General features: G+C 34.7%; 1 protein-coding gene across 1 annotated transcript in view; it reads left to right on the forward strand.

The window, feature by feature from the left end:
* LOC149812844 (LIM domain-containing protein WLIM1-like) overlaps positions 1-25393 on the forward strand; it is a 33804-nt gene extending 8411 nt beyond the window's left edge. The window contains exons 2-5 of the mRNA XM_089990914.1: positions 7918-8014; positions 8097-8134; positions 8283-8369; positions 24707-25393. Coding sequence (XP_089847040.1) covers positions 7918-8014; positions 8097-8134; positions 8283-8369; positions 24707-24880 — 396 coding nt within the window. The 3' untranslated portion in view covers positions 24881-25393. The remainder of the gene's footprint in view (positions 1-7917; positions 8015-8096; positions 8135-8282; positions 8370-24706) is intronic.
* The last annotated feature ends 609 nt before the right edge of the window (positions 25394-26002 follow it).

Genomic DNA, 26002 nt, shown 5'->3' on the forward strand with positions numbered 1-26002 from the left:
ATAAATGTGTGAATATACACACACCAAGATCACTTGTGCACAAAAGCACAAAACATAAATATGCAAATGCACTCATATGATTCATAAACAATAAAAGGTTGGTCAATAATCCCCAAAACCTTGATTTTAATATACCTTAAAACATTTAAGGTTTTAAACACCATATATCCATCACATTTACATATAAATGAGAGCATCCATTAGATCAATGGCCAAAAGAGAAAAAATGAGTGACACACTCATAATTAGAGATCATATAACAAATCATTTTAGAGTCCCAAGGTGCCCATAACTCACCTCAACAACCATCTATAATATGGCAAGTCGACAATCTAGAATGATATAACACGAGGTGCCCATAACTCACCTCAACAAACATCTCTAATAAAACAATAATAAGGCCAAACAAATGATGCATTAAATAACATGTGATGGACAAATATAAATGCCATAAAAAGGCAATAAACACTTTAAGAATCATTTTTCAAAGAAAAGAGGACCGATTAAAAATTGAATCAAAGGTCCAATATAATCAATCACAATAATATGCTTTATAACAACAATTTTGCATAAATCCGAATTATGCTTAATCTTCAAAAGAAGTCATTTATACAAAAAAAAAGACTTATTATGCAACTAACACAATTTATGAAATATTAAGCAACATCATGCGTAAGAACCGATTTGGAATAATCAAAAAGTCAAAAAAACAAGCCTCAACTATGATAAATATAAATTGCAATTAAATGCACACCAAATAATAATAGATACACTTTTATGCAATGCAAAATTTTTAAATGACAATAATCTTGAATAAGCAAATAACAAACTTAGGCCAATATAGGCATTCATAAAGATGGTGAAGTTTGAAAATCTTATGAAATCCACTATTGTAACTTAAAAAATGATGCTCACAACCAATCTTCTCAAAACAACCATGAAATCTTCATAAAAGAGTATATACTCACAAGAAGATTATAAGGACCGAAAGGCTCCTTAAAGAGAGCTCAAAAAACACACAAAATTCCCAAAGAAGAGGGAAACTCCACTAAAGTGGGAGAAATCCCAACAAAGAAGAATAATAGATTTATTAAAAAAACCTTATGATAAAGTAAGATTGTACTATGGCATAAATCTATAAAATTAAACATTTATCGAGGAAAAATTCAAAACTCTTAAGTTTTATAAAAAAAACACGACTTAATAGATTATTACCAACTTCTAATGCAATAAGTACACAACAAACATTAATGAAGATCATAAATTTTATAATGAGACAAGCTCTTTAAATCAAATTGAAAAATCTTTTAAGAGTATAAAGATGCAAAGAAAATCACCATATTCCATAAGACCATTTTAAAACTTAATTCAACCGGAAAAAAACCTTCTTAATTAAATGTTGCTCATATAAAAAGGACACATTAGGAAAGTGAATCAAAACTTATTAAGGAATTTTTCATATATGTCAAGCATTTTTCAAAAAAACTACACCTCACAAACATTTTAATCTTAACATACTTTTCTTTAAAGACTTACCATTCATATAAAAGGTATTCTTATAAACAAAGTTAGGTTTAAAATATAAATTCAAACTCCAATGGTCATAAATTTTTACCAACTCATTAAAGCAAGTTTTGAGCAATCATATATCTAATTTTTCGCCAAACAAGTTATCATTTAAAAATTTTCAAAGAAAAACATACAAAAAAGATTTAATAGAGTATCAAGTAACTCAAATTTTTATAAAAAGACATAATGACAAAGAGTACACATAAAAAAAGAACATATTAAATTCTTCATACAATACTTAAAGAGATAGAATGCATACCGAATAACTTTAAGAAAGAAAAGAGAGAGAAATGAATACTTCACCATTTTTCTTTAAAAATTTCTTGAATACCACGCTTCCCGATGCACCAAAGAGCAACTCGATCTCAACCGGGCTCTGATATCATGTTAGAAAGTGACTTTGAATACATTGGGTTCAATAATGAACCCATACACATGCACACGAAGTGCGAATATACCCACTCAATGGAACAACACAAGCACATCATTTGCTAATACATACACCCATAAAAGGGGTAAATATGACTTAAAGTCATAAGTTGAATATTATTGAGGAAAAAAGAAGAAAAAGGGTAAAAACCCTATACAATGGAGCATAAGCTCCTACAATGAGTGAACAAGGGGGAGACCCCTATTTATAACACAAGAGAGGGGCCACCTAGGGGGCTCCCAAGGGAGTCGTTGGGAGCCCCCAACGGTCACATTTGTGACCGTTGGGGGCTCCCCAACGACTCTTTGGGGAGCCTCCCTAGGTGGCGCAAACCACAAAAAATAGAAAAATAAAAAGGAAAATTAAAAGTAAAATTACAAACATATTCCAAATGGAATATGCGTAAAACTGTGAAATGTCTAAACTACCCCTATGCCTATAAATAGAGAAATATATATTATATATATATAATTAGGATAATACATATGCATATATACCATATATGAATATGTATTATCTTTTATATATATAAAATATATATAATATTACAAATGTTGAATGATACATTTTAACAAATACGTCCTCCAAGGATCCAAGAGAAGTGTCCATAAAAGGGCACACTACCAAAACCCATGCAAGGGTATTCACAAGAACACTTAAAAATAAATATTTTATTAATCCACTAAAATGCAAGAATCATGCATTTGAAGAGGGGGTGACCCCTATATATATATATGAGATGAGAGGGAAAAAACACTCAAATAGAGTCCTTGGAGCTAGTCCAACGACTCTATTTGTATCTGTTGGGCTAGCTCCAACGACTCTAAGTTTAGTTGACTAGTCAACCTATCTAGTTCAAACTGAACTAGATAATAAAATAATAAAATAAAAATAAGAAATGGAGAAATATATATATATATATATATATTATATACATATTTACTATAAATTTTAACACCCCTCAAACTTACTGTACAATAACTGAAAGTTTGTTTAAAAAAATGATATCTGGGAGCAACGAGATGTTTGGTGAAGAAATCTGCTAACCGATATTCAGATGTCACATAAGCAGATCTATAGTCTCATGAAGATACTCCTCTCGAACATAGTGACAATTCATTTCAATATGTTTAGTCTGTTTATGAAAGGTATGATTGTTGGCAATATAGATAATACTCTTGTTGTCGCAACACATGTGTAAGGCATCAATTATTTGAACTCCCATATCAGCCAACAATCTTTTGAGCCAGACTACCTCTATTGTTGTAGTTGTTATTGCTCGATATTCAGCTTCAGTTGATGAAAGTGAAACCTTTTGTTGCTTCTTACATCGCCACGAAATCTGCGATTCTGCTAAAAACACATAAAAACTCGTAGTTAAGTGTTTGTTATTGGAATCACCTCCCCAGTTAGCATCAGTGCAAACAATTAAATCTAGTGAAGATGAAGTAGACAAAAAAGTCCTTGAGTCAGTGAATTTTTAATATATCTAATAATATGCAGAACTACTCTCATGTAAACAGAAGTGGGAGCGTGTTGAAATTGACTAGCGGTATGTATATCGTGTGCTATATGAGGTCTAGTAATTGAAAGATAAGAGAGTGCTCCAATGAGTTGTTTGGAAGGGGTAGGATCTTTAAGATGTTCTCTATTATCAATTCACATTTTGATGTTGGCAATATCAGGAGTAGCAACTTTCTTATCATCTGTGATTCCGGACTTAGAAACAACATAAAACAAACAAACTTATATTGAGATAACAGGTACCTTCTAGGAGATTTAGCAACTTTAATTCTTAGGAAATATTTCAAGAGTCCTAAATCAGTCATTTAAAAATGCTTTTTGAGAATTCTTTTAATATTTTTAAACCCTGTTTGTCTCCTCCAGTGATTATCATATCGTCCACATAAAAAAGTAAGATAATAATACCTGCATCAGAAATCTTGATAAACAAGGCAGTGTCATTCAAGCAAGATTTGAATCCAAGATCAATCATAACACGACTAAACCCGTCATGCCAAATTTTTGGTGCTTGTTTAAGGCCATAAAAAACCTTTTTTAGACGAATAACTTTATCTTTAAGAACATTTATACCCGGAGGTGCCTTCATATAAACTTCCTCAAATAAGTTTCCATTAAGAAAAATATTTTTGACATCCATTTGAAATATAGGCCATTTTCTAATCGAAGCTAAGGCTACTAGAGTCTTAACAATGATTATTCTGGTAACTGGTGCAAAAGTTTTCTCTTAGTCTATGTCATATTCTTGGGAATAACCTTTAGCAACCAATATGACTTTATAGCTTTCAAGAGTTTCATCACTTTTAGTTTTGATTTTATATATTCACCTTCAACCTATAGGTTTCTTCTCTTGTGGGACATCTTGGATGATCCAAGTATTAACCTTTTCTAAAGTTTCTAACTCTATTCTCCATAGCCTCAATCCATTCAGAATGTTCTTTGACTTAAGCATAGGTTGAAGGTTCTACATATGGGTGAATTAATGCAATGAATGCTTTATATTTTGGGGAAAAATCTCATAGGATGCAAAATTTTCAGGTTGTTTAGAGATCTTAGATGATCTTCTGGTTGAACTTCAGATTATTTAGGATACTTTTTAGTGCACATGGATGATTAGGATCCTTGTGTCTGGAATACTGCAAATGGTTTTGGTTCCTATGGGAATGCTTTTCGTTAATTATAGAACCATTATCAAGATTACACTTATCCATTATATCAATATCATCATCAAGAACACATTCATGATCATGTTTTTCATAATTTGGAATCAAATCAAATAAAATTGAATACTTAGTTACTTCCTCAGCGTTTTCAAAATCAAAGAAACTTTCATTTTCTAAAAAGGACACATTTATTGAAACATACGGCTTTCTACTTTTGGGATCAAAGCATTGATAGCCTTTTTAGTTATTCGCATAACCTAAAAAAGGCACAGGGAATAGCTCAATGAGAGAGTTTATCATTTCTATTAGTAAAAACAAAACATTTGCATCCAAAAATTTTAAATCTAGAGTAATCAGGAGCTAATTTAAAAAGTTTTTCAACTGCTGTTATGGTTTTTAGAGAAGATGTCATTCTATTAATAAGATACCCAGAAATCTTTTGGTACTTGATTTGCTATTAGTGAAGTTTTAGTTGTTTCCATAATGTGTCTTTATTGTCGTTCAATCAAACCATTTTGTTGTAGTGTGTGAAGATAATATTTTTGATGTGTGATTCGAGGTAGGTTTAGAATCTTTAAATTCTTTTGATAATAATTCTCCCCTTGAATCAGTGCAAAAAATAAAATTGTCATTTTTAAACTTATTTTTTACTAAGTTGTGAAATATTTGAAAGTGTAAAAAGACTTCGGATTTATGCTTGAGAAAGTAAATTCAAGTATGTCTAGAGAAATCATCAACAAAAATTACATAGTAAGCATATCCACCTTTGGACATAATGTTGAGTCCCTAAATGGTAAAACACCTAAGAGGGGTGAATTTGGTGTTTAAATTTTTTCGTGATGCATAACCACGATGCTAGAGAAGAAGGGAGAAGCAATGAATAATACACAAGAATTTATAGAGGTTCGGCCCAACCCGGCTTATGTCCTCTTGGCTTCCCACCAAATCCACTATATTCACTAGCTTAACGGTGCTAGTAACTAACCACTAGTTTCACGATGCTACTAACCAACCACTAGCTTTCACAGTGCTAGCAATGAATACAACTAGCTTCATGGTGCTAGTAACCAAACCATTGACTTCACAATGCTAGCAACCACTTGTTTCGCACCTCTTGTGAAACTTACAACGTGAACCTCTTCAGTTCACTCAAGTTTCTCACCATCCGTAAGAGGTACTTATTTTTTATTTTCGACCTTTGTGAGGACTAGTTTAGGCTCCAGATTAGAATAATCAACTAAACTCCACAATCCCTTTACCTATATGTGGTGCTTCATTATTGAAAACCACATTACAAAGTTAGTATCATTGAGTTTCATGAGTATGATAGTGACTTTCTCATTGTCATCCATTCTTACAAAAGGAGATAAAAAGAAGAGAAAATCGATGAGAGAAATAATAGAGAAATATCATAAGCACAACACCACGATCACACGAGCCAACGAGCTATGCTTGCACAATTACACGAACACTTTACATCACCAAAAGGTTCTTTCTTTCTTCCACGAGCATGGAAAACAAGGCAGCACACAATCCTCAGGAGTCAAGAGCAAACTTGCTCTGATACCATGAAAAGAAACAAGAATCTTCAAAACACCCCTATTTATATACATGAGATGAGAGGAAAAAGAAGACTCAAATAGAGTCGTTGGAGCTAGTCCAACGGCTCTATTTGTAACGGCTCCAAGATTAGTCAACTTTTAGTTGACCAGTCCTATTTATATACATGAGATGAGAGGGAAAAGAAGACTCAAATAGAGTCGTTGGAGCTAGTCCAACGGCTCTATTTTTAGCCGTTGGACTAGCTCCAATGGCTCCAAGATTAGTCAACTTTTAGTTGACCAGTCAGTCAGCCTATCTAGTTCAAACTGAACTAGATACAAAAAATAATAAAATAAAAATAAGGAAAGGAGAATATATATAGTTTGAACTAGATACAAAAAATAATAAAATAAAAATAAGAAATGGAGAATATATATATGTATATAATATTATATATATGTTATATACATATTTTCATATGTACATTTTAGCAATTAATAGATAATCCAGGGTCTCCCCAGCGTCTTTTTAAAAAAATCATTGTTGATTAAGTGTCTAGAGACTACAAATGTGTTTTTTCCCATTTGTATCATTTTTCTGTAATTCTTCATAAATTATAGCTTAAAGAATAGGAAAGAACTTTGTAAATCTTATGATCTTTTGTTTATCAAGATGGCATGAAATATATCAACCAAAAACTGCATTAGTTTTTTTTACTAGCTCATCTAAGAATATTAGTTTCAATTGGTGCTTGCCTGAACTCGACCAGATTAATCAATTTTGGTATGATCAATAATTAAGCAAATGCCAGCTCAAAAATCCGTGGAAGGTTTCATTTGTGAAAAACTGATCAATCATATCGTATTGTTTGTATCTCATGTGATTATATGTCTACCATGTGAAAAGAATTCCACTAGAAATGCAGTTAATCTTGAGAGTAAATACCCTCAGACTGCCTGATGGATGTTTACCTTTTATATGTAGTGATCTCATCAACTTGAGTCATAAATGTCATCATCATGGAGAATATGTGTAGAATTGTATATAGATTAACAATAGCCGAGGTCTGCTCTGAAATTAGTCATGTTTATGATGAAACAATCTGGCCCTGTTGAGCAAACTGTTCAATTGATGCAGCCTTGCATAAAAGATAATGAAATCTAATTGGAAGCATGATGGAATCATACTTCTGTGTTGTGATCTATTATTTTTCTTATAACTTGATACCCACTGCAAAATCATAGATTCTTGCTTCCAGCCTTGTGATGTTGATAGTTTCTTTCAATAACATGGAAAATTATCTAACAAGGCATGAGACCTATAGATGCCTTGTCTTCTGCATAGAAGCTATTGTTTTGCACGCTAGTGAGATATATGAACATGGACAGATTCATATATGCAAACAATACTATGGAACACTATCTTTACTTGCATGATTTGGTGGCTTCTGGTATCTTTCTGATAATTTGTAGTTTAATATGAAGTTTCCTTTGTTATGGTTACTTGTATAATTGATTTGCATGAGATATTGTGAAATGTAATAAATTTGGGAAGATAATATATGGTTTGAATAATATTGTTATTTAGTAGATACATTTTCTCTGGTGAGGTCATAAGATCTACTGTTAAGTTTTTTCATTTTCATGAGTTTTTTCTGATAATTTTTCAATATGATTTTGACTCCATTTGCAGCTCAGCAACTACTCTTCCTTTGAGGGTGTTCTGTACTGCAAGCCACACTTTGATCAACTTTTTAAGAGAACAGGCAGCTTGGACAAAAGTTTCGAAGGTGAGGAACATTAGATAATTGATTTATGTTAATTTTATCATGCAGTAAATTGACAGAACTATTTACAACTGGATTCGTCTAGGTACCCCAAAGGTTGTTAAAGCATCGAATGATCATGAGGTACTTTAAAGGACCAGCTTTTATTACATATGCTAATGATATATGCACTATTGGCACTGTTGGAAAATTATTTTATCTACACTTAATCCTAGTGTTAATATTAATTCCACTCTAGAATATAATCCACCTTTGTCTTTTACTTTTGTAGGGACATTCCAGCAAAGTATCAAGTTTGTTTGCCGGAACTCAAGAGAAATGTCATGCTTGTAAGAAGACTGTGTACCCCATTGAGAAGGCAAGAGCAGATAACATTACCTTGTGCTTACTTGAAGTGATTTATTTGTCTTCGTCAATTTTATTTTGATATCTGGCAAACATACATCAGGCATGTCTTGGATGGTTGTTGGAGTTAACTTGCCATACAGTAGCCTATTATCTGCATTTTTTGTTTGTTAGAAAATATTTCTTTTGTCAGTGAGTATTTTGTTAGGCATTATCATTGCCTCTTTACTGTGCTTAATGTAGCTTAAGTGTTCAGTCTCTTATTTTGCTGGGTGCTCAGTTGTGCTAAATTCTAGTTCTATGTTGACGCTGAAATTTTGCAGAATCATGTGTCTTCTTTGTTGCATGTGCTAGGTTGGAACTTATGTCTTGTCACCTCATTATGTAAAAAATTATGTGGCTTAGATCTCCATGCCGTTTGCTGATTTGTAATTGTATATCTTAGATCTCCACTAAGATAGGTTATAGTGATTACGCAATGTAGGTCATATTGACAATTCAATTGAGCACATCTAAAGGCAAATTAGCTGGTTGAGCTTGGGATGGAATGAGATGGCTGGATGCTTAGGTCACATTGTCATAACTGAGGAGTCTCATATTCGAATTCAAAGGGGTTATCTCCTAGTTTGCCTGTCCAAAAACAAAAGGGCTGATTGTGCTAGGTACAGATCAGTATCTTCCAATACGATGGCTTATAGATGTATGTGGAAGTTATTTTCAGACTTCAACTGATGCAGTTATTTCTTGTATCTTTTGAGTCTAATTTGGTTCGAAATAGGGTTAGATTTCAATCAGTAAAGAGTTTCTTTACAAGGATCACGACAAGCACTAACCTTCCCAATCCAGTGATCACTAGATTCCCAACAAATCTTTAGGAGCTTCATGTGCATGTATAGAAATGGTCTATTTCCTATGCAAGGATGTTCCTCTACATATGATAGGCTAAGAACTGTGGTGAATGGTGCAGTTTTAAAAGTGAGGGACCTATTGAGACGAGATTTGGATCACTAGATTCCCAACAATCTTTAGGAGCTTCATGTGCATGATAGTCTCATATCCAATTGTATGTGTAACTGTTTATATCTGTTTTTTTTGTTCTGTGATTGCCCCTGTTTGTATTTTATTGTATGTTGTTAATACAGGGCTAATTCTGTAATTGAAACATGATATAACAGTTTGGAAATATATAGAACCATACCCCACGACTTCCTGTAATGAAATATGCGGAAAAGTAAAGAGTGCTCTAAGCACTTACAACATCCACTAATGAACAAACAACAAGGGCTAATACCCAAACCCAAAGGAGACAACACAACATAAAAATATAAATGCCTCTTATTGAAAGAGAGAGAACTCTCAAGAGTAAAAAATACAAGAGGGGTTCACCCCTATTTATACACAAAAGGAGGAGGGGAGGAGTGGCCATATGGCCTTAAAAGAAGAGCCACCTAGGGGCTCCCATGGAGTCGTTGGGAGCCCCCAACGGTCACAAATGTGACCGTTGGGGGCCCCATCGACTCCATGGTGGGCCCCTATTAGGTGGACAAAAAACCAAAAAAATAAAAGATAAAAAATAAAAAAAGAAATATACAAAAAGAAAGAAAAGAAACAAGTACCCCTATCGGGTACTTGTGAAATGACTAAAATACCCCTATCGGGTATTTTAGATTATACAAATATATATGTATATAAATATATACATATATATGAATTACATATATTTTAACACCCTCCCTCAAGCTTTACGGGGATATAACCGAAAGCTTGTTAAGGAGAAACAAAAACCGAGGAGCTGCAAGAGCCTTAGTGAAGAAGTCCGCCAACTGGTACTCTGATGTGACGTAAGGTAGTGCTATGGTTCCTCTTAGGTATTCATCACGAACGTAATGACAGTCCATCTCAATATGCTTAGTACGCTCATGGAAGGTGTGATTGCTTGCAATATAGATTGCGCTTTTGTTGTCGCAACACAGCTTCGAAGGAGTAGAGATGACAATGCCCATATCACTGAGGAGGCTTCTTAGCCACACAAGTTTCATGGTTGTAGTGGCCATAGCACGATATTCTGCTTCCGTCGAGGACAATGATACTTTGTGTTGCTTCTTGCATCTCCAAGAAATCATAGAGTCACCTAAGAAAACACAAAATCCGGTAGTTGAGACTCGGTCATTGGGATTTCCTCCCCAATCTGCATCAGTATAAGCAATTAAATCAAGGGACGAGGCAGAGGAAAGAAAAACTCCCTTAGTTATGGTATTTTTGATATATCTGACGATCCTTAAGACTGCACTCATGTGCACAGTTGTAGGTGCATGTTGAAATTGACTGACAGAGTGAACAGCATGAGCAATGTCTGGCCGTGTGATGGATAAGTAGGTTAGAGACCCAACAAGTTGCCGGTAGGGAGTAGGATCCTCGAGAGGTGTTCCATCTTCCAACCTTAATTTTGCATTGATGACTTCTGGGGTTTCTGTCTTCTTATCGTCGGAAATACCAGATTTGGAACAGATGTCAGCAACAAGTTTTATCTGAGAGAGAATGTACCCTCGAGGAGAGTACGCCACTTCAATTCCTAAAAAATATCTTAAGAATCCAAGGTCAGACATATCAAAATTTTCTTTCAAAACCTTTTTAATATCATTAATGCCTTTCTCATCACTTCCTATGATGATCATATCATCAACATAAAGTAGTAAAATAACTATTGAAGACCCTGCACTTTTCACAAACAAAGCAGTGTCAGTATAACATGAACGAAAATTCAAACTTGTCATTACATTACTAAATCTATCATGCCAAGCCTTTGGGGCTTGTTTTAAACCATATAATGCCTTTTTAAGTTTAAGAATTTTATTTTTACCAATAGATACTCCTGGTGGGGGATCCATGTAAACTTCTTCATTCAATTCGCCATTTAGAAATGCATTCTTAACATCGAGTTGATAGATAGGCCATTTATTCACTGACGCAATAGCAATAAGAGTCCTAACACTAGTCATTCTAGCAACAGGTGCGAAGGTTTCTTCATAATCTATACCATATTCCTGAGCATATCCTTTAGCTACTAACCGTGCTTTATAACGTTCTAATGAACCATCACTCTTGGTTTTAATTTTGAAGACCCATCTACATCCTATTGATTTCTTTCCAGTGGGTAACGAAGTTATTTCCCAAGTTTTTGCTTTTTCAAGGGCACTAAGCTCTAAGTTCATGGCTTCAACCCATTGGGGAATATTTTTGGCCTCATTATAGTGTGAAGGTTCATGAAATGAATGCAACGCAATTAGACATGCTCTATATCTAGGAGTTAGGGACTCATAAGAAACAAACCTATTAGGAGGGTTGGAGATCCGACTGGATCTCCTTAAAGATGTTTCTTCAATGTTGGATCCTTGAGAGTATTTTTCTAAGGCACTTATTTGAGTTTGTTGACCACGCCTACCATATGTTTGAATTGGTCTATTATTCTCATCTATAGCATTATCAAGAGGAATTTCCTCTAGGTCATTCAAAGACTCATTAGAGATTTCCTCTTCTTGAGGAGTCTCATCTTCTTGAGATAGAAGATCAAATAAAAAAGTATATTCACTTTCGTCAATATCTTTAGTTTTCACAAAACCATTTTCATTTTCCAAAAATGTTACATCTTTGGATACATAGAGTTTGTTATTTTTCAAGTCAAAACATCTAAAACCCTTTTGATTTTCTCCATAACCCAAGAAAACGCATTCAATAGCTTTAGGAGATAATTTGTCCCGTTTATGAGTAAGGACAAAACATTTGCATCCAAAAACTCTTAATCTATTGAAGTCTGGTGTTCTTTCAAATAGTTTTTCGTATCGAGATGTATTCTGTAAGGATGAAGATATCATTCTATTTATTAAGTAAGTTGAGGTTAAGGCCGCTTCGGCCCAAAAATTCTTTGGAATTTCTTTGGAAATAAGGAGTGTCCTAGTGGTTTCCATGATATGTCTATGCTTTCTTTCGGCCAAGCCGTTTTGTTGGGGAGTCCTAGGACACGATCTTTGATGACAAATTCCATTTACTTCTAAATAGTTTTGAAATTCATTTGATAAATATTCTCCACCCGAATCGGATCTAAGAGTAGAGATATTACTTGAAAATTGATTTTTAACTATCATATGAAATTTTTTGAAAAACTCAAAGACTTCGGATTTTAAATTGAGAAAGTAGATCCATACATACCTAGTGTAGTCATCGATGAAAGTGACATAATAGGAGTATCCTCCTTTAGACATGACGGGGGAAGGACCCCAAACATCCGAATGGACTAACTCAAAAGGTCTTTTGGACACAAAAGTTCGGTTTGGAAAAGGAGTAGATTTCATTTTGCCAAAAATACAATTCTTGCAAACAAAATGTTTCTCATTACAAAATTTCTTTCCAAATGGAAAGGAGTACATTTTTGAGAAACTTGGATGTCCAAGTCTTTGATGTCAAATATCAATATTTTTATCTTGGACATGGTTACAAAAAGAGTTAATGGGGAGTTTCATGTTGCTCATGTAATAGAGATCTCCCCTTCTATGGCCTTGCCCAATCAGCTTCCCGGACCGGAGATCCTGTATAGAGCAATCCTTAGTTGAGAAGGAGATTTTACATCTATGATCGCATATTTGAGCAACAAAGAGGAGATTTAAATTAAGTTGAGGTACAACTCTCACGTTTGGCACAAAGAAGTCTTTTGAAAAGTTTAAGGTTCCAAAACTTTTTACTTGTAAAGATGTACCATCGGCAGTTGAAACATAGGAGTTTTTATAATTATTACATAAATCGGAAAGCTCATTTTCAAGGGGGGTCATATGAAAGGAAGCTCCAGAGTCAAGGATCCAAGACGACATACCTGGAGGAGAGGAGGAAGCTACGGCGGCACCCGAAGTTGATGGAATCTTGAGTAGAGTTTGTAGTGCCTCCGATAGTTGAGCAAGAGAAAAAGAGTCCGTTCCTTTGATTGCTTCCTCTTTCTTTTGAGTAGCTTCTTCAACGGAAGCAACTTTATTTTTTGGTGGCCCCAAAGCTTTTTCCCTTTGAGGTTGTTTTCCATGGCGGCGGCCCACATCATGTAGTTAGGAGAGATCAATCTTTTGTTCTCCTTCCATAATAATCACACTTAAAAGGATAAAAGAAGAGAGAAACAACAAGAAACAAATATAGCTACACAACTAGCTATATTAAGAAGAAGAGCATACACAAGGCTCTGATACCATGTAATGAAATATGCAGAAAAGTAAAGAGTGCTCTAAGCACTTACAACATCCACTAATGAACAAACAACAAGGGCTAATACCCAAACCCAAAGGAGACAACACAACATAAAAATATAAATGCCTCTTATTGAAAGAGAGAGAGAACTCTCAAGAGTAAAAAATACAAGAGGGGTTCACCCCTATTTATACACAAAAGGAGGAGGGGAGGAGTGGCCATATGGCCTTAAAAGAAGAGCCACCTAGGGGCTCCCATGGAGTCGTTGGGAGCCCCCAACGGTCACAAATGTGACCGTTGGGGGCCCCATCGACTCCATGGTGGGGCCCCTATTAGGTGGACAAAAAACCAAAAAAATAAAAGATAAAAAATAAAAAAAGAAATATACAAAAAGAAAGAAAAGAAACAAGTACCCCTATCGGGTACTTGTGAAATGACTAAAATACCCCTATCGGGTATTTTAGATTATACAAATATATATGTATATAAATATATACATATTATATGAATTACATATATTTTAACACTTCCCACATTGGGAATCCTGTGCTTTCATCCCCTTCTCTGTGTCTTCTCATTTTCTTCTACTGCACAAGAGTTCTGGAACAAACTGCTGTGCGTTCTTATATGGTATCAGAGTGCCAGGATCCACATAAGGTACATCAGGAGGCCTTGAAAGGTGTTCTTCCTTCCCTCTTTTTCTCCTTCATTCTCTTCTTTTTTTTCCTGAAAATCTCTTTCTTGTCCCTTTTTATAGGTTTTCTCTCTTTTTGAACATTTGGCCTGTTATTGTCTTCCTTGATTCCCAATCAATCTTTCCACAAACTGTTCGTTCTGATCCCATTGGTTTTAATCCTTTCTGCACTTGTTTCTTTTGATAATCTGATCTGTTTTAATATCCATATTAGATCAGATTTGGTTACTCCCATTGACTTGAAATAGGATATCTTGGTTCATGTCATGTATTCCCTTCTTATTTTGGGTTGTCGACTTTGTTGATTTTTGGCATTACTAGTTATTGAATTTCATTCTCTGATTCAAGTCAGACCTGTGGTTGATTTCTAGTATCTGCTATCTTTAAAAAAAATGCAGATCTGCCCGAACGAATTGGTTTTTGAGAACAAATATATTTTTGTCTATCACAAGGTGTGAATTCAAAACTTTTGTGTTGTGCCCTATTTTTCGGCTTGCCCTTGACCTGTCTGGTTTTATCCATTTTTGTCTCAATTTACTCCTTTCCCTCTATTTTCTCTTTTTGTCATTGTTGATTCTTGACATGGACTCAAACTCCTCTTCATCTATTCTATCTTCTATTTTCCTCACCTAGCTTGTTTGCATGAAGCTAAATCACTCTAATTTCTTAACTTGGAAGCGTCAAATCGTTCCTTTTATTCATAGTCATGACCTTTCAGGGCATCTTGAAAGGTCATCTTCATGGGACCATTCCGATCCCACCATAGTTTCTTATGCAGGAAAAAAAAGATGACAAAGGGGTTATTGTGTCTACTATTACTGTCTAGACATGTGGCTTGGATAAAGAGAGACCAAGCATTAGTTGCTTATATCACATCTACTTTATCCCGAGAGGTTCTTTTGGTATTTCCTGATGACTGCACTGCCATGGAGTTGTGGGCAAAATTGGCACAAACATACTCTCAAATTTCTATGTTGAAAGTTATGTTCTTGAAGGAGTTTCAAAGCTTCAAGAAGCTTTCAATGTTGGATCTAAATTATTTTAATAAGGCGAAATCCATAAAAAATCAGTTGGTTTTAGTGGGGCATGAGGTTTCAGAGAAAGATAAGATTTATCAAGTACTCAATGGTCTAGGACATGAGTTTCATGTTCTTGCTACGACCATTCAATACTCATAGTTACCTTCCTCTTTTGATGATCTTAAGGGAAAACTGCTTCATTATGAAATGTCGTTAAACAGTGTGGTGGAGAGTCTTCTACTGGTTCAGGAGACTCACATGAGGTTCTTGCTATTGGAGTATTTCGTGGAAGAGGAAGAGGAGGCCCATGGGGTGGTAGAGGTGGTGGACGTGGAGGAAACCAGGGAAGTTGTGGTCTATTGCCATTGCCTAACACACCCCTCATTGGAAATATTAAAAAAAGAGGCATTCTTCTTTATATCTGCAAGAACTTGGATATGTCAAAGTCAATTGTTGGTATAAGGATGATCCACACCAATGTTGTGAAAAGCGTTAAGGCGTAGCGTAGCGCTCCACCAAAAACTGAGGCAAAGCATAAGCCTCAAAATTTTTTTGAAAGCCTAAAAAAACTTTAAAAAATATTTAAGTCAATGCCAGTGTTATCAACAACGCGCCTTGAGGCGCATTTTTTTTTTACAACAAGATTTCTGAGACATAATCAACAAAGTTTTTGTAGGTTAATCTCATATATTTTCCAGTTATTTCAGTTATGTAATAAGTTTCTTAGTATATTACTCTATTTTAACTTTTGTTGGTTAATCTCGTATATTTTTCAGTTATTTCAGTCATGTAATTAGTTTCTTAATATATTTTAACTTTTGTTGGTTAGTCTCATATATTTTTCAGTTATGTAATCAGTTTTTTAGTTACTTTTATATGTTAATCTCATATTTTTTAGAATAATTTCATATATTTTAACTTTTGTAGGTTAATCTCATATATTTTTCAGTTATGTAATCAGTTTCTTAGTATATTTTAACTTTTGTTGGTTAATCTCATATATTTTCCAGTTATGTAATCAGTTTTTAGTTACTTTTATATGTTAATCTCACATTTTTTAGAACAATCTCATATATTTTAATTTTTGTAGGTTAATCTTATATATTTTTCAGTTATTTCAGTTATGTAATCAGTTTCTTAGTATATTTTAACTTTTTTTGGTTAATCTCATATATTTTCCAGTTATGTAATCAGTTTTTTAGTTACTTTTATATGTTAATCTCATATTTTTTAGAACAATCTCATATATTTTAACTTTTGTTGGTTAATCTCATATATTTTCCAGTTATGTAATCGGTTTCTTAGTATATTTTATCTTTTGTTGGTTAATCTCATATATTTTTCAGTTATGTAATCATTTTTTTGGTTACTTTTATATGTTAATCTCATATTTTTTAGAATAATCTCATATATTTTAACTTTTGTAGGTTGATCTCATATATTTTCCAGTTATTTCAGTTATGTAATCAGTTTCTTAGTATATTTTAACTTTTTTTTGGTTAATCTCATATATTTTTCAGTTATATAATTCTATATTTAATCAATTATATAAATCTATGTATATTTGTGTGGAAAATAGATATACATACACGTTAGGACATCATATTTTGCTGTCAAGCCTGTTATGCTGTGTATTTTTTTTTTTGTTGGGTGTGTGTGTGCATGTTTTCTTATCTTTTTTCACAAAGCAGGTACTGTCTTATTTGAGATTTTCTATTTCTTATTGGTTGTTATTTCATAATATATATGTACTATACTCCAGTCCAAACACATAATATATATGTATATAACTGAAAAACAGAAACTGAAAATGGAAAAAAGGAAAAAGGAAGGAAAAAAAAGAAGAAAAACAAAGAAAGTGGTGGGCGAGATCTCAGAGGAGAAAAATTAACAGGAAAAAAATAAGAAAAGGGAAAGGGAAGGAAAAAGAGGAAAAAAAGAAGAAAAAGAGATGGTAGTGAAAAATAGGAGAGAAAAAGGAAAAAGAGGAAAAAAGAGAAGAAGACGATAGAGAAAATGAAGAGGAAGAAATAAAGAGTAAAAAAGAAAAAAAATGCGTACCTCGGGGTTACGGGGTCCTTGCTGGCAGCGAACTGAGAGAGAGAGAGACTTCTTCTTCCTCCTCCTTTTGGCAGAGAGAGAGAGAGAGAGAGAGAGAGAGAGAGAGAGAGAGAGAGAGAGTTGAGTTCATTTGTGTGTCTGAGTCCAATAAGGGCAATGTTTGGCATTATTGACTTGCCCATTATAGTCGTGGTTTTATTAAAAGAGTATTTTTTTATAGTCTTATTCCTAAGTCCAGTTTATGTTATGAGTCTATTGATTCTATTTGTCCTAGTTGTCAGTCATCTTCTGAGAAGAATTTTTTTAGGAGAATCCTAGTTGATGGTTAGAAAAGAAAGTCAAGTTCTCCCTTTTAATTCATGGAATAATGGGCTTCGAAACCTTTTGAAATTATGCATTCCAATATTTGGGGATCAGCGCCCATTGTTTCATCTTTTGGTAGATGTTATTACATTTCTTTCATTGATGATTATTCTCGGCATACTTGAATATACTTCATGAAATTTAAACATGAAGTTTTTAGTATATTCAAGAAGTTTCATGCTTTGGTTACAAATCAATTTTCTATGCCTATAATTAATTTCCAGTGTGATGGTGTGGGTGAATACTCTTCAAAGGATTTTGTAGAATCAACCGAAGAGTGTCTTGCCCTCGCATGCTGCAGCAAAATGGCATTGCCGAAAGGAAGCATCAAAATATTGTTGAGTGCATTGACATCATACATGCGAGTAGTGTTCCTTTTTATCTCTGGACAAAAGTTTTTCATTCAGCCATGCATATGATAAACATGCTGCCCATTAGGATTTTGTGTCACAAGTCTCCTTATTATACTTTGTTCGGTAAACATTATCGTTATGATTCATTGTGAGCTTAGGGATGTATTTATTACGTTCATGTGGATAAAACATTGAGAAATAAATTTGAAGCTTGTGCTCATGTTTGTAAATTTGTTGGCTATGCTGAGGGGTTTAGATGTTATGTCATAAAAAATAAGTGCATCCAAATTTCTGGGAATGTTACATTTGGTTTTGAGTATGTCTCTAGTGCAGATCAAAGAAAGACAAGTGCAAATTACTATCAACCATGGTTAAGTGAGGAGTTGTTCTCTACTCCTCATGAGACCTCATAAAATCATGGGCAACAAGTCCAAGATTTGGATGGTGGTGGAACTCAAACAACTACAAACATGTCTTCAAGGGAGCAGCAAGGCAGATACAATGAAGAAATGATGTATACTCGAAGAGATAGAAATGCAAAGGCTAACAAAGAACAAGTGCAACAATTACATGATGAAGACAATGTAGATGACATGGCCAAAAATGTGCATGAGTTAAGTAGATGGCTAGAGTCAAGCATCCTATCGAGAGATGGGTCAGCTACGAGAGTTTCAGCATGGACCATCAAGTGTTTCTTATGCAAATTAAAAAATAAGATAAACTTGTTTTTTACATTCAGGTAGCACGAAATAAGAGGTGGATTGAAACGATGAATGAAGAGATGAAAGCTTTATATGAGTGTTAGACATGGGAAGTAGTGAGTTAACCTTATAAGAATGTTATAGGGTCAAAATGGGTTTACAAAATCTAATATGAGCCAAATGGAAGTACATAGAGATATAAAGCACGGTTGGTGGCCAAGGCCTTTACACTGGAACATGACATGGACTACGAGACTTTCAGCCCGGTAGGGAAAATGGGAACTATCCACTTTATTTTATCTTTGGCTGTTAATCGCTGTTGAGTGTTGAATAAACTTGATGTGAAAAATGCATTCCTCCATGGAGATCTAAAGTAGGAAATCTATATGGAGCAACTACCTAGGTACATTGAAAGTGGTCCGAATCAATGTGTGTAGATTAAAAAGAGCTATATACAGGTTGAAGCAGGCTTTGCGCTCTTGGTTCAAGAGATTTTCGTTGGAGATTAAAAAACCTGGATTCTATAGATCTCCTCTTGATCATTCTTTTTATATTCATTAAGGTAAGAGATGCATGATTGTTTTGCTTATCTACCTAAATAATATCATTGTCACAGGCAGTTTCGAAGATCACATCAAGGAGATAAAAGAAGTGCTGAGCAAACATTTCAAAATGAAAGATCTTGGTCCACTAAATTACTTCTTGGTTGTTGAAGTAGATAGAAAGGAAGATGGGATGATTTTGACTCTATAAATATACAGTTGACCTGTTGCTCAAAATAGGTATGAGTGATTGTATGTCCTTGCTGATTCTTGTTCTAATACATCAGTATCTTAATGCGACTGATGGAAATTTATGTAAGGATCACACAAAATATCAAAGTTACAGTGGGGATGTTGCAGTACCTTACATTTACCCAGCTAGATGTGACATATGTTGTAAATCAAGTTTCTCAGTTTATGCATCAACCAAGATCTAACCATATGGAAGCTTTAAAAAGAATCTTACACTATTTGAAAGGAACATTGGGCGATGGATTGTTCTACAAGAGATCTCAGGGATAGAACATTCTTACGGTTATGGCATTTTTAGATGTTAATTGGGCAAGAGATCCGGATGAAGGGAAGTTGATTTCAGGCTATAGTGTTTTCATTGAAAATAATCTAGTCTCTAGAAAAAAGCGGTAGTCCGATCGAGTGCTTAAGCGAAATACCGAGTCATGGTATGTCCTTACTCAGAATTGTCTTGGATAAGAAATATGTTGTATGATCTTAATGAGAAGTCTCCAAAGTCGATTCTGTTTTGTGACAATCAGAGTGCCAAAAAAATTCATTTAATCTAGTTCATCACAATAAGATGAAACACAAAGATTGATCAGCACTTTATAAGGAGCAAGATTGAAGATGGTGGGCTTGAAGCCAAGTTTGTTGGTACTGAAAATCAAGTGGCCGATCTTTTCACAAAAAGGCTAACTAAGCAATGATTTTGGTTTTTGAAGTCCAAGTTGTCCATGGTGAAGACCATGGCTATTGAGACATGATTTGGATTTAGATTGGGTTTCTTAGTCGGATATCCAATTGCATTTGTAATTTCTATATGTATTTTTTGTTCCGTTATTACCCCTGTTTGTATTTTATTGTATGTTGTTAATACAGGAGTAATTTTGTAATTGAAACATGATGTAACAGTTTGGAAATATACCTAGCCATACCCCATGACTTCCCACATTGGGAATCATGTGCTTTCAGCCCCTTCTCTGTGTCTTCTCATCTTCTTCTACTGCATAGGAGTTTTGGAACAAACGGTTGCGTGTTCTTACAGGATCTTACTCTGAAAAGCATGCGACTGCCTCTTTCAGTCATCAAGAATCCCTCTTCATTTCAGCTACTATGGTGCTAAAAGGTTTTATAATTATCTAAACAGACTGCAAATTTAGACTTGATTTGAGTTGGTGCCACTTGGTCTCAATAGCAATTTGCAAATTTAGAGTTGGTTTGTAATGCCTTGCATTTTTTACTTGATAATGTGAGCAACTATGGCTCATTTTCAGATTGGAGCGGGTTGCAGATTCAGCAAATTCATCATAATTGTGTGCATTCTTGGTGCCATTATTTTGTGGTATGCTAATGATATATAGATTATTGAACTTCCTTCCCATGAAGCATGAAGTTCTTGGCTATTGATCAAGGTCTCTATTGCCCTAAGGGACTTGCCACTTTTCCAATATATCTTTTATTGCCAAGTGGCTTGCAGCCTATTATTTTATGAACTGTCTTTTGTGGGTGTCTGGTCTTTCACTTTGCGATGGAACTGAGAACAAGGTTGGACAGAAAAGTAGATCATGAATGGCTAGATGTCTCTCTTTGGAGGCACACTAACTTTGATCAAGTTTATCAACTTTGTACTGTTCACCCAACAATATACCATCCTCACTGTTTATTTAACTAACTCATACTTTAGCATTCTCACTGTCGCTGAAGCATAAGAAAGATGGGCCTTGGTTTAAAAGAAATCATCTATTTATCCAGGCCTTGACCACTAAGTGGTAGTGCCACCAGTTATGCCTACATAATTTTCTGTTTAACCACAGACTTGGTAATGCATTGTAACTGCCGTGATGGTATTTGGAGCCTGCAGATCTAAAGGATGTCCTCTTCCAATAATATGAGATTCCTAACAGGTCATTTCTAACCTATGTCACATGGGTGCGGGTGTGGCGTGATTTTAAAATTTTTGGACACGGGGACTCGGCTATATATATATATATATATATATATATATATATATATATATATATATATATATATATATATATATATATATATATATATATATATATATATTAAAAAAAGTGCAAAGACGCAGCACAGTCCACTGTGCACAACACTGTGACTGTGCACAGCACTGTGCACTGTGACTGTTACTGTGCACTGTGACTGTGCACAGCACAACCTCTTTTTATATATATATATATTTAAATAAAAAATATAAAAAAATCATTTTTTTAGTTTTTTCACCCTACAAATAGACATTTTTGGACTCAGTCAATGTTGACCGAGTCCAAAACAAGGACAGACTTGGCCTCGACTCGTTGACCGAGTTTGACTCGGCGTTGACCGAGTCCGGGCCGTGTTCGAAGCCGCACCCGTGTCCGCACCCGTGTCGGGGCGTGTCGGCTCGGGTGCGGCGCCTCCCTAGCCGAGTCCGTGTGACTTAGTTTCTAACTCTTATCAATGAGATATATAGTTTATCCTATTTGTGGAAGGCCATCTTGAGTCCAGACCATTTGAAATGCAGTTCAGTAATGTTAGGATTCCAAGCCACTCTTTTGGTGTCCATAATGATCTGTTAAATAGATATCTCTCTCCTCCTTTGGGGTCCTTTGTGCAGTAATGAAAGTTATGTCACCTGGTTACGGGTGCGGGTACAGAGGGTACGACACAGCAATTCCAAAAAATGTAGGTACGGGGACATGGCTATATATATTAAAAATCACATAAATACAAAATAAATTCAAAATAAACTGAATATAATTTAAATATATATGCTATATCTAAAATATATATTATATACTAAAAAAATGAAGTTATAAACTGAAAATATAATTATAGATTATAAACTGAATACAAACTTGTATGTACAGAGCGTAAAATGGTGTGTTCAGTTTATGGGTACCATAGAATGGAAGTATCATGGATTTTAATGAGAATCCATAATTTATCTTATTCATTGAATACCCACCCTGACCATTTGAAAAGCAATTCTTTTTCACTTCTTCAAATCTAACTTTTAGCCCTTATTCTCTGGTAGGTGCAGTGATCTAGTATACTGGTAGGTTTCGGGATTAGATTGACACCCATAAACTGAGATTGCCAAGTATCGTCATGTATGTTAGAAGTCTTCACTACCATGGGAGTTCAGAATTTGTACAATTTCCCAGTATTTTGTTGGTGTAGATATGAGGCAATAATCCTTGCAATTGACAACTATGATGAATTCTTTTCACATTTGATCTTCAAAGTAAGTTAGCTTAAATAATGTTAAGGGAATTAGTTAGCTCTAGAATATCATGCGCCAAAGGAATTGTTGCATAGCATGGCTTGCTTTTGTCGTAGTTTGACATAAAGCTTCTACCTCCATGAATAAAAGAGAAAACAACATATACAAAAGCACCTCCTGATAGATATTTTGATCCTTAATGTCCAACCTAATCTTGATCTTTGGCTTTTTTTTCTTTGACTTTGCTTGACACTTTGAACTCTCTCTATATCTATCTATCTATCTATACCCCTACAGTTCTCCCTTCCAAGTAAGGTTGTTCAACATGGTATCAAAAGCAGTAATTTTCTCTAAAAATAGAAAAATAAATCTCAGATTCTGCATGAATTCCTCTTAGAATGGAGCACTTCTTTTATTTCTTGACAAATCAAGATTAAAATCCTAACGACAAATGAAAATGGGTTTTAGAATTTCATGAGACTGTTTTTGAAAGCATTAATCAGAACTTCAGAACATTCTCCTGATTGAAATTATGCTTATCCTAGAAGGCCTGATCAAAGAAGTCATCCCATAGAGATATGTATTTGCTGAACAAGGCCTGACCTTGCTCTACCAAAATTTGGAACCCAGTCAACAACATATAGTAACCAATCATAATGATATGTTGCTCTGAAAAATGTGACAGCTCAAAATAAATCCTTGTGGTTCAGCCATGACATGAGCTATTTAACAGAATGGTTAAAGTGACTTCCGTAAAAAATATACTATACAATACAAGGTGGTGACAGAAAAGTGCAGCTCCAGCTACTTTTTGTCAACCTGAGTTTGTCATCAGGCAGTCATTTTGAACCTACTACTTGCTAAGCAATAAGGAAACAAAGAAGCTCTTGTATAAAAGGGTTAAACCTAAAACATCAAAAAACTTGGGTAAATATGGTAAAGTCAGCACTAACTGGTTACAAACTTGAACACATTTGGTGAGGTGTTGACTGCACATACATCGATTATTGAAACCTAGAAGCCTCAAAAGACTTGTAGAAAACCAAAGTTTACATTGACTCTATTCATTAGACAAAATTAGCCAAATCAATGTTGAAAAATGGGAGAAATTTGGTGGAGGAGCTTCTCGATTGATCTGCGTGCAGCCCCACTGAATTGTTCCTGGACCCACATGGCTTGCACTGTGTTGACATGGATATGATTTCTAAATTACCCATCTTAACCCTATTATCATTCTTGTCCTATCGAAAAGAAAAAAAATATTTGCCATTTTGGTGGTTTAGATGCTTCAACGTTTGTCATTTATGATGGTTGAAATTCAACTAATAAAATTATGCTAGTGGAGAAGATGCTTTGTAGAAAATTAAATGATCTAATTCTAGGTGATAGGATTTATGGATTATACCTGAAGAAGCACATGCACACATTTATGAAATGGACAAGAATATTCCTGTTTGCAAGACAATTTTGGTGCCTAGCATCGAAAGGGCGCTTATATATGAGTAATTTTTAATCTATTTTGTAATTCTTCCATCTTCTTGGTTGCAGTATTTGCTGTTTATCTGTTTTCTACTTTATCAAAGATCTCTCATTACCTAACCACTATGATATAGATACTAAACTTGTTCCCCCATTCATGTTTCTTAAGCAAACAAGGGGTCATAGTCATAGATGGGAAACAGTCCTGCAGCTACAACTTGCTGGTCATGCTGCTAAAGCTGGCTTTTGGCTTTGCAAAATTCATTATTGTTTATAATCTCTTTTATCCACCTGTTCATTTTCAGTACTTTTGTTGTCTTGGCATTTCTTCCAGCTGCCCCAAAGTTTATTGTCTTTGTGATCCTTTGACATTTTCGTGCATGGTACTCGAGACTTTGCATGTCATCGACTGTTATCTTTTTCACTCGTCTCATGAAAAGTTTTCTTGTATTGGGCAGGTTGCAGTTGATGGCGTCTCATATCACAAGGCTTGTTTCAAGTGCAGTCATGGAGGCTGTGTAATCAGCCCATCTAACTATATTGCTCATGAGCATAGGCTCTACTGCAAGCATCATCACTCACAACTTTTCAAGGAGAAGGGCAACTTCAGCCAGCTTGATAAGCATGAATGAACATGGGAAAGGGGTGACTGAGAACACGGTGACTGGATTGTGAGCATCTGCGCCAAGTCTGTTCTATAATCGGATAAGGAGGGTGTCTTTTAAACTTGTGGAAGGCTTAAACTAGAATATGATTTTTTTGGCGCTTTTGAGATGATTCTTTTATGGTGTGCTGTTGATATATATATTTGTAGAGTGCCTGAATAAGATGGATTGCATCCTCTGTTGTGATGAGCATGTTGAACAGGGTTCTTTCTTAGATGATCTTCTACTTTAGTCTTACAATAAGATGTCACATACCATCTTGTTAAATTGTCTTCTCTGGATAGTGCAACACTCTCGAGTGCTAGTAATATTGTTGATGTGTCTTACTACTTGATGGTGGCCTTAAAGCTTGTGATACACAAGCATCTGTGTAATGAAGGTGAACTTTTGCCTTTGCCTTTGGTGCTACTGCTGTTGAACAACAATGATTTACAGACTCAACTTTGAATGCTTCCCATAGATTGATAAGCAAGTTTTGAACGCATTTGCATCAGAAACGGCTTCTAGTTTAGCGAGTTTTCCAGGGTTAAGCTTCCATTAACCTTGGGTTAAAGTATCTAGCTACCTTTGAAACATTGGTGTTATAGATCATTTGACGCTGATAGTTCATAATCTTTTATCAGTGATATTTTCAAAATATCACGATATTATTGTTGTAAAATCAAAAACATTTTTAAAGCGAAACTCTCGTGATATTTTGAAAATTCAGCAGTTTATTTATATCTCAATATTATCGTGATAATATCATAATATTATCATGTCTAAGATGACTCAGCAGACAGAGGAAGGGAAGAAGGAAAAAAGAAAGGAAAGAAGAGGGAAGGAAAGGAGAAGGAAGGAAGGGAAGAAGCAGAAGAAGAAATAGGTAAGAGGAAATAGGGAAAGGAAGGTGTCATATTTTTTTGTTTTTTCTTGTTTTTTAAATTCTGAGAATTTTTGAGATTTTCTCCAGCGTTGTCAAGATATAGCTGAGACTGATATTTGAGACTGTCTCGGCCTCCACAGTCAAAGGGGAGGGTGGAGATTCCTTGGAGATGGAATAGATAGGGCCCCATATTGATGTGGGGGAATAGAACTTAACCTTCCTTG

This window comes from Nuphar pumila, chromosome 16, assembly GCF_984573655.1.
Source record: "Nuphar pumila chromosome 16, dmNupPumi1.hap1.1, whole genome shotgun sequence".
NCBI lineage: Eukaryota > Viridiplantae > Streptophyta > Magnoliopsida > Nymphaeales > Nymphaeaceae > Nuphar > Nuphar pumila.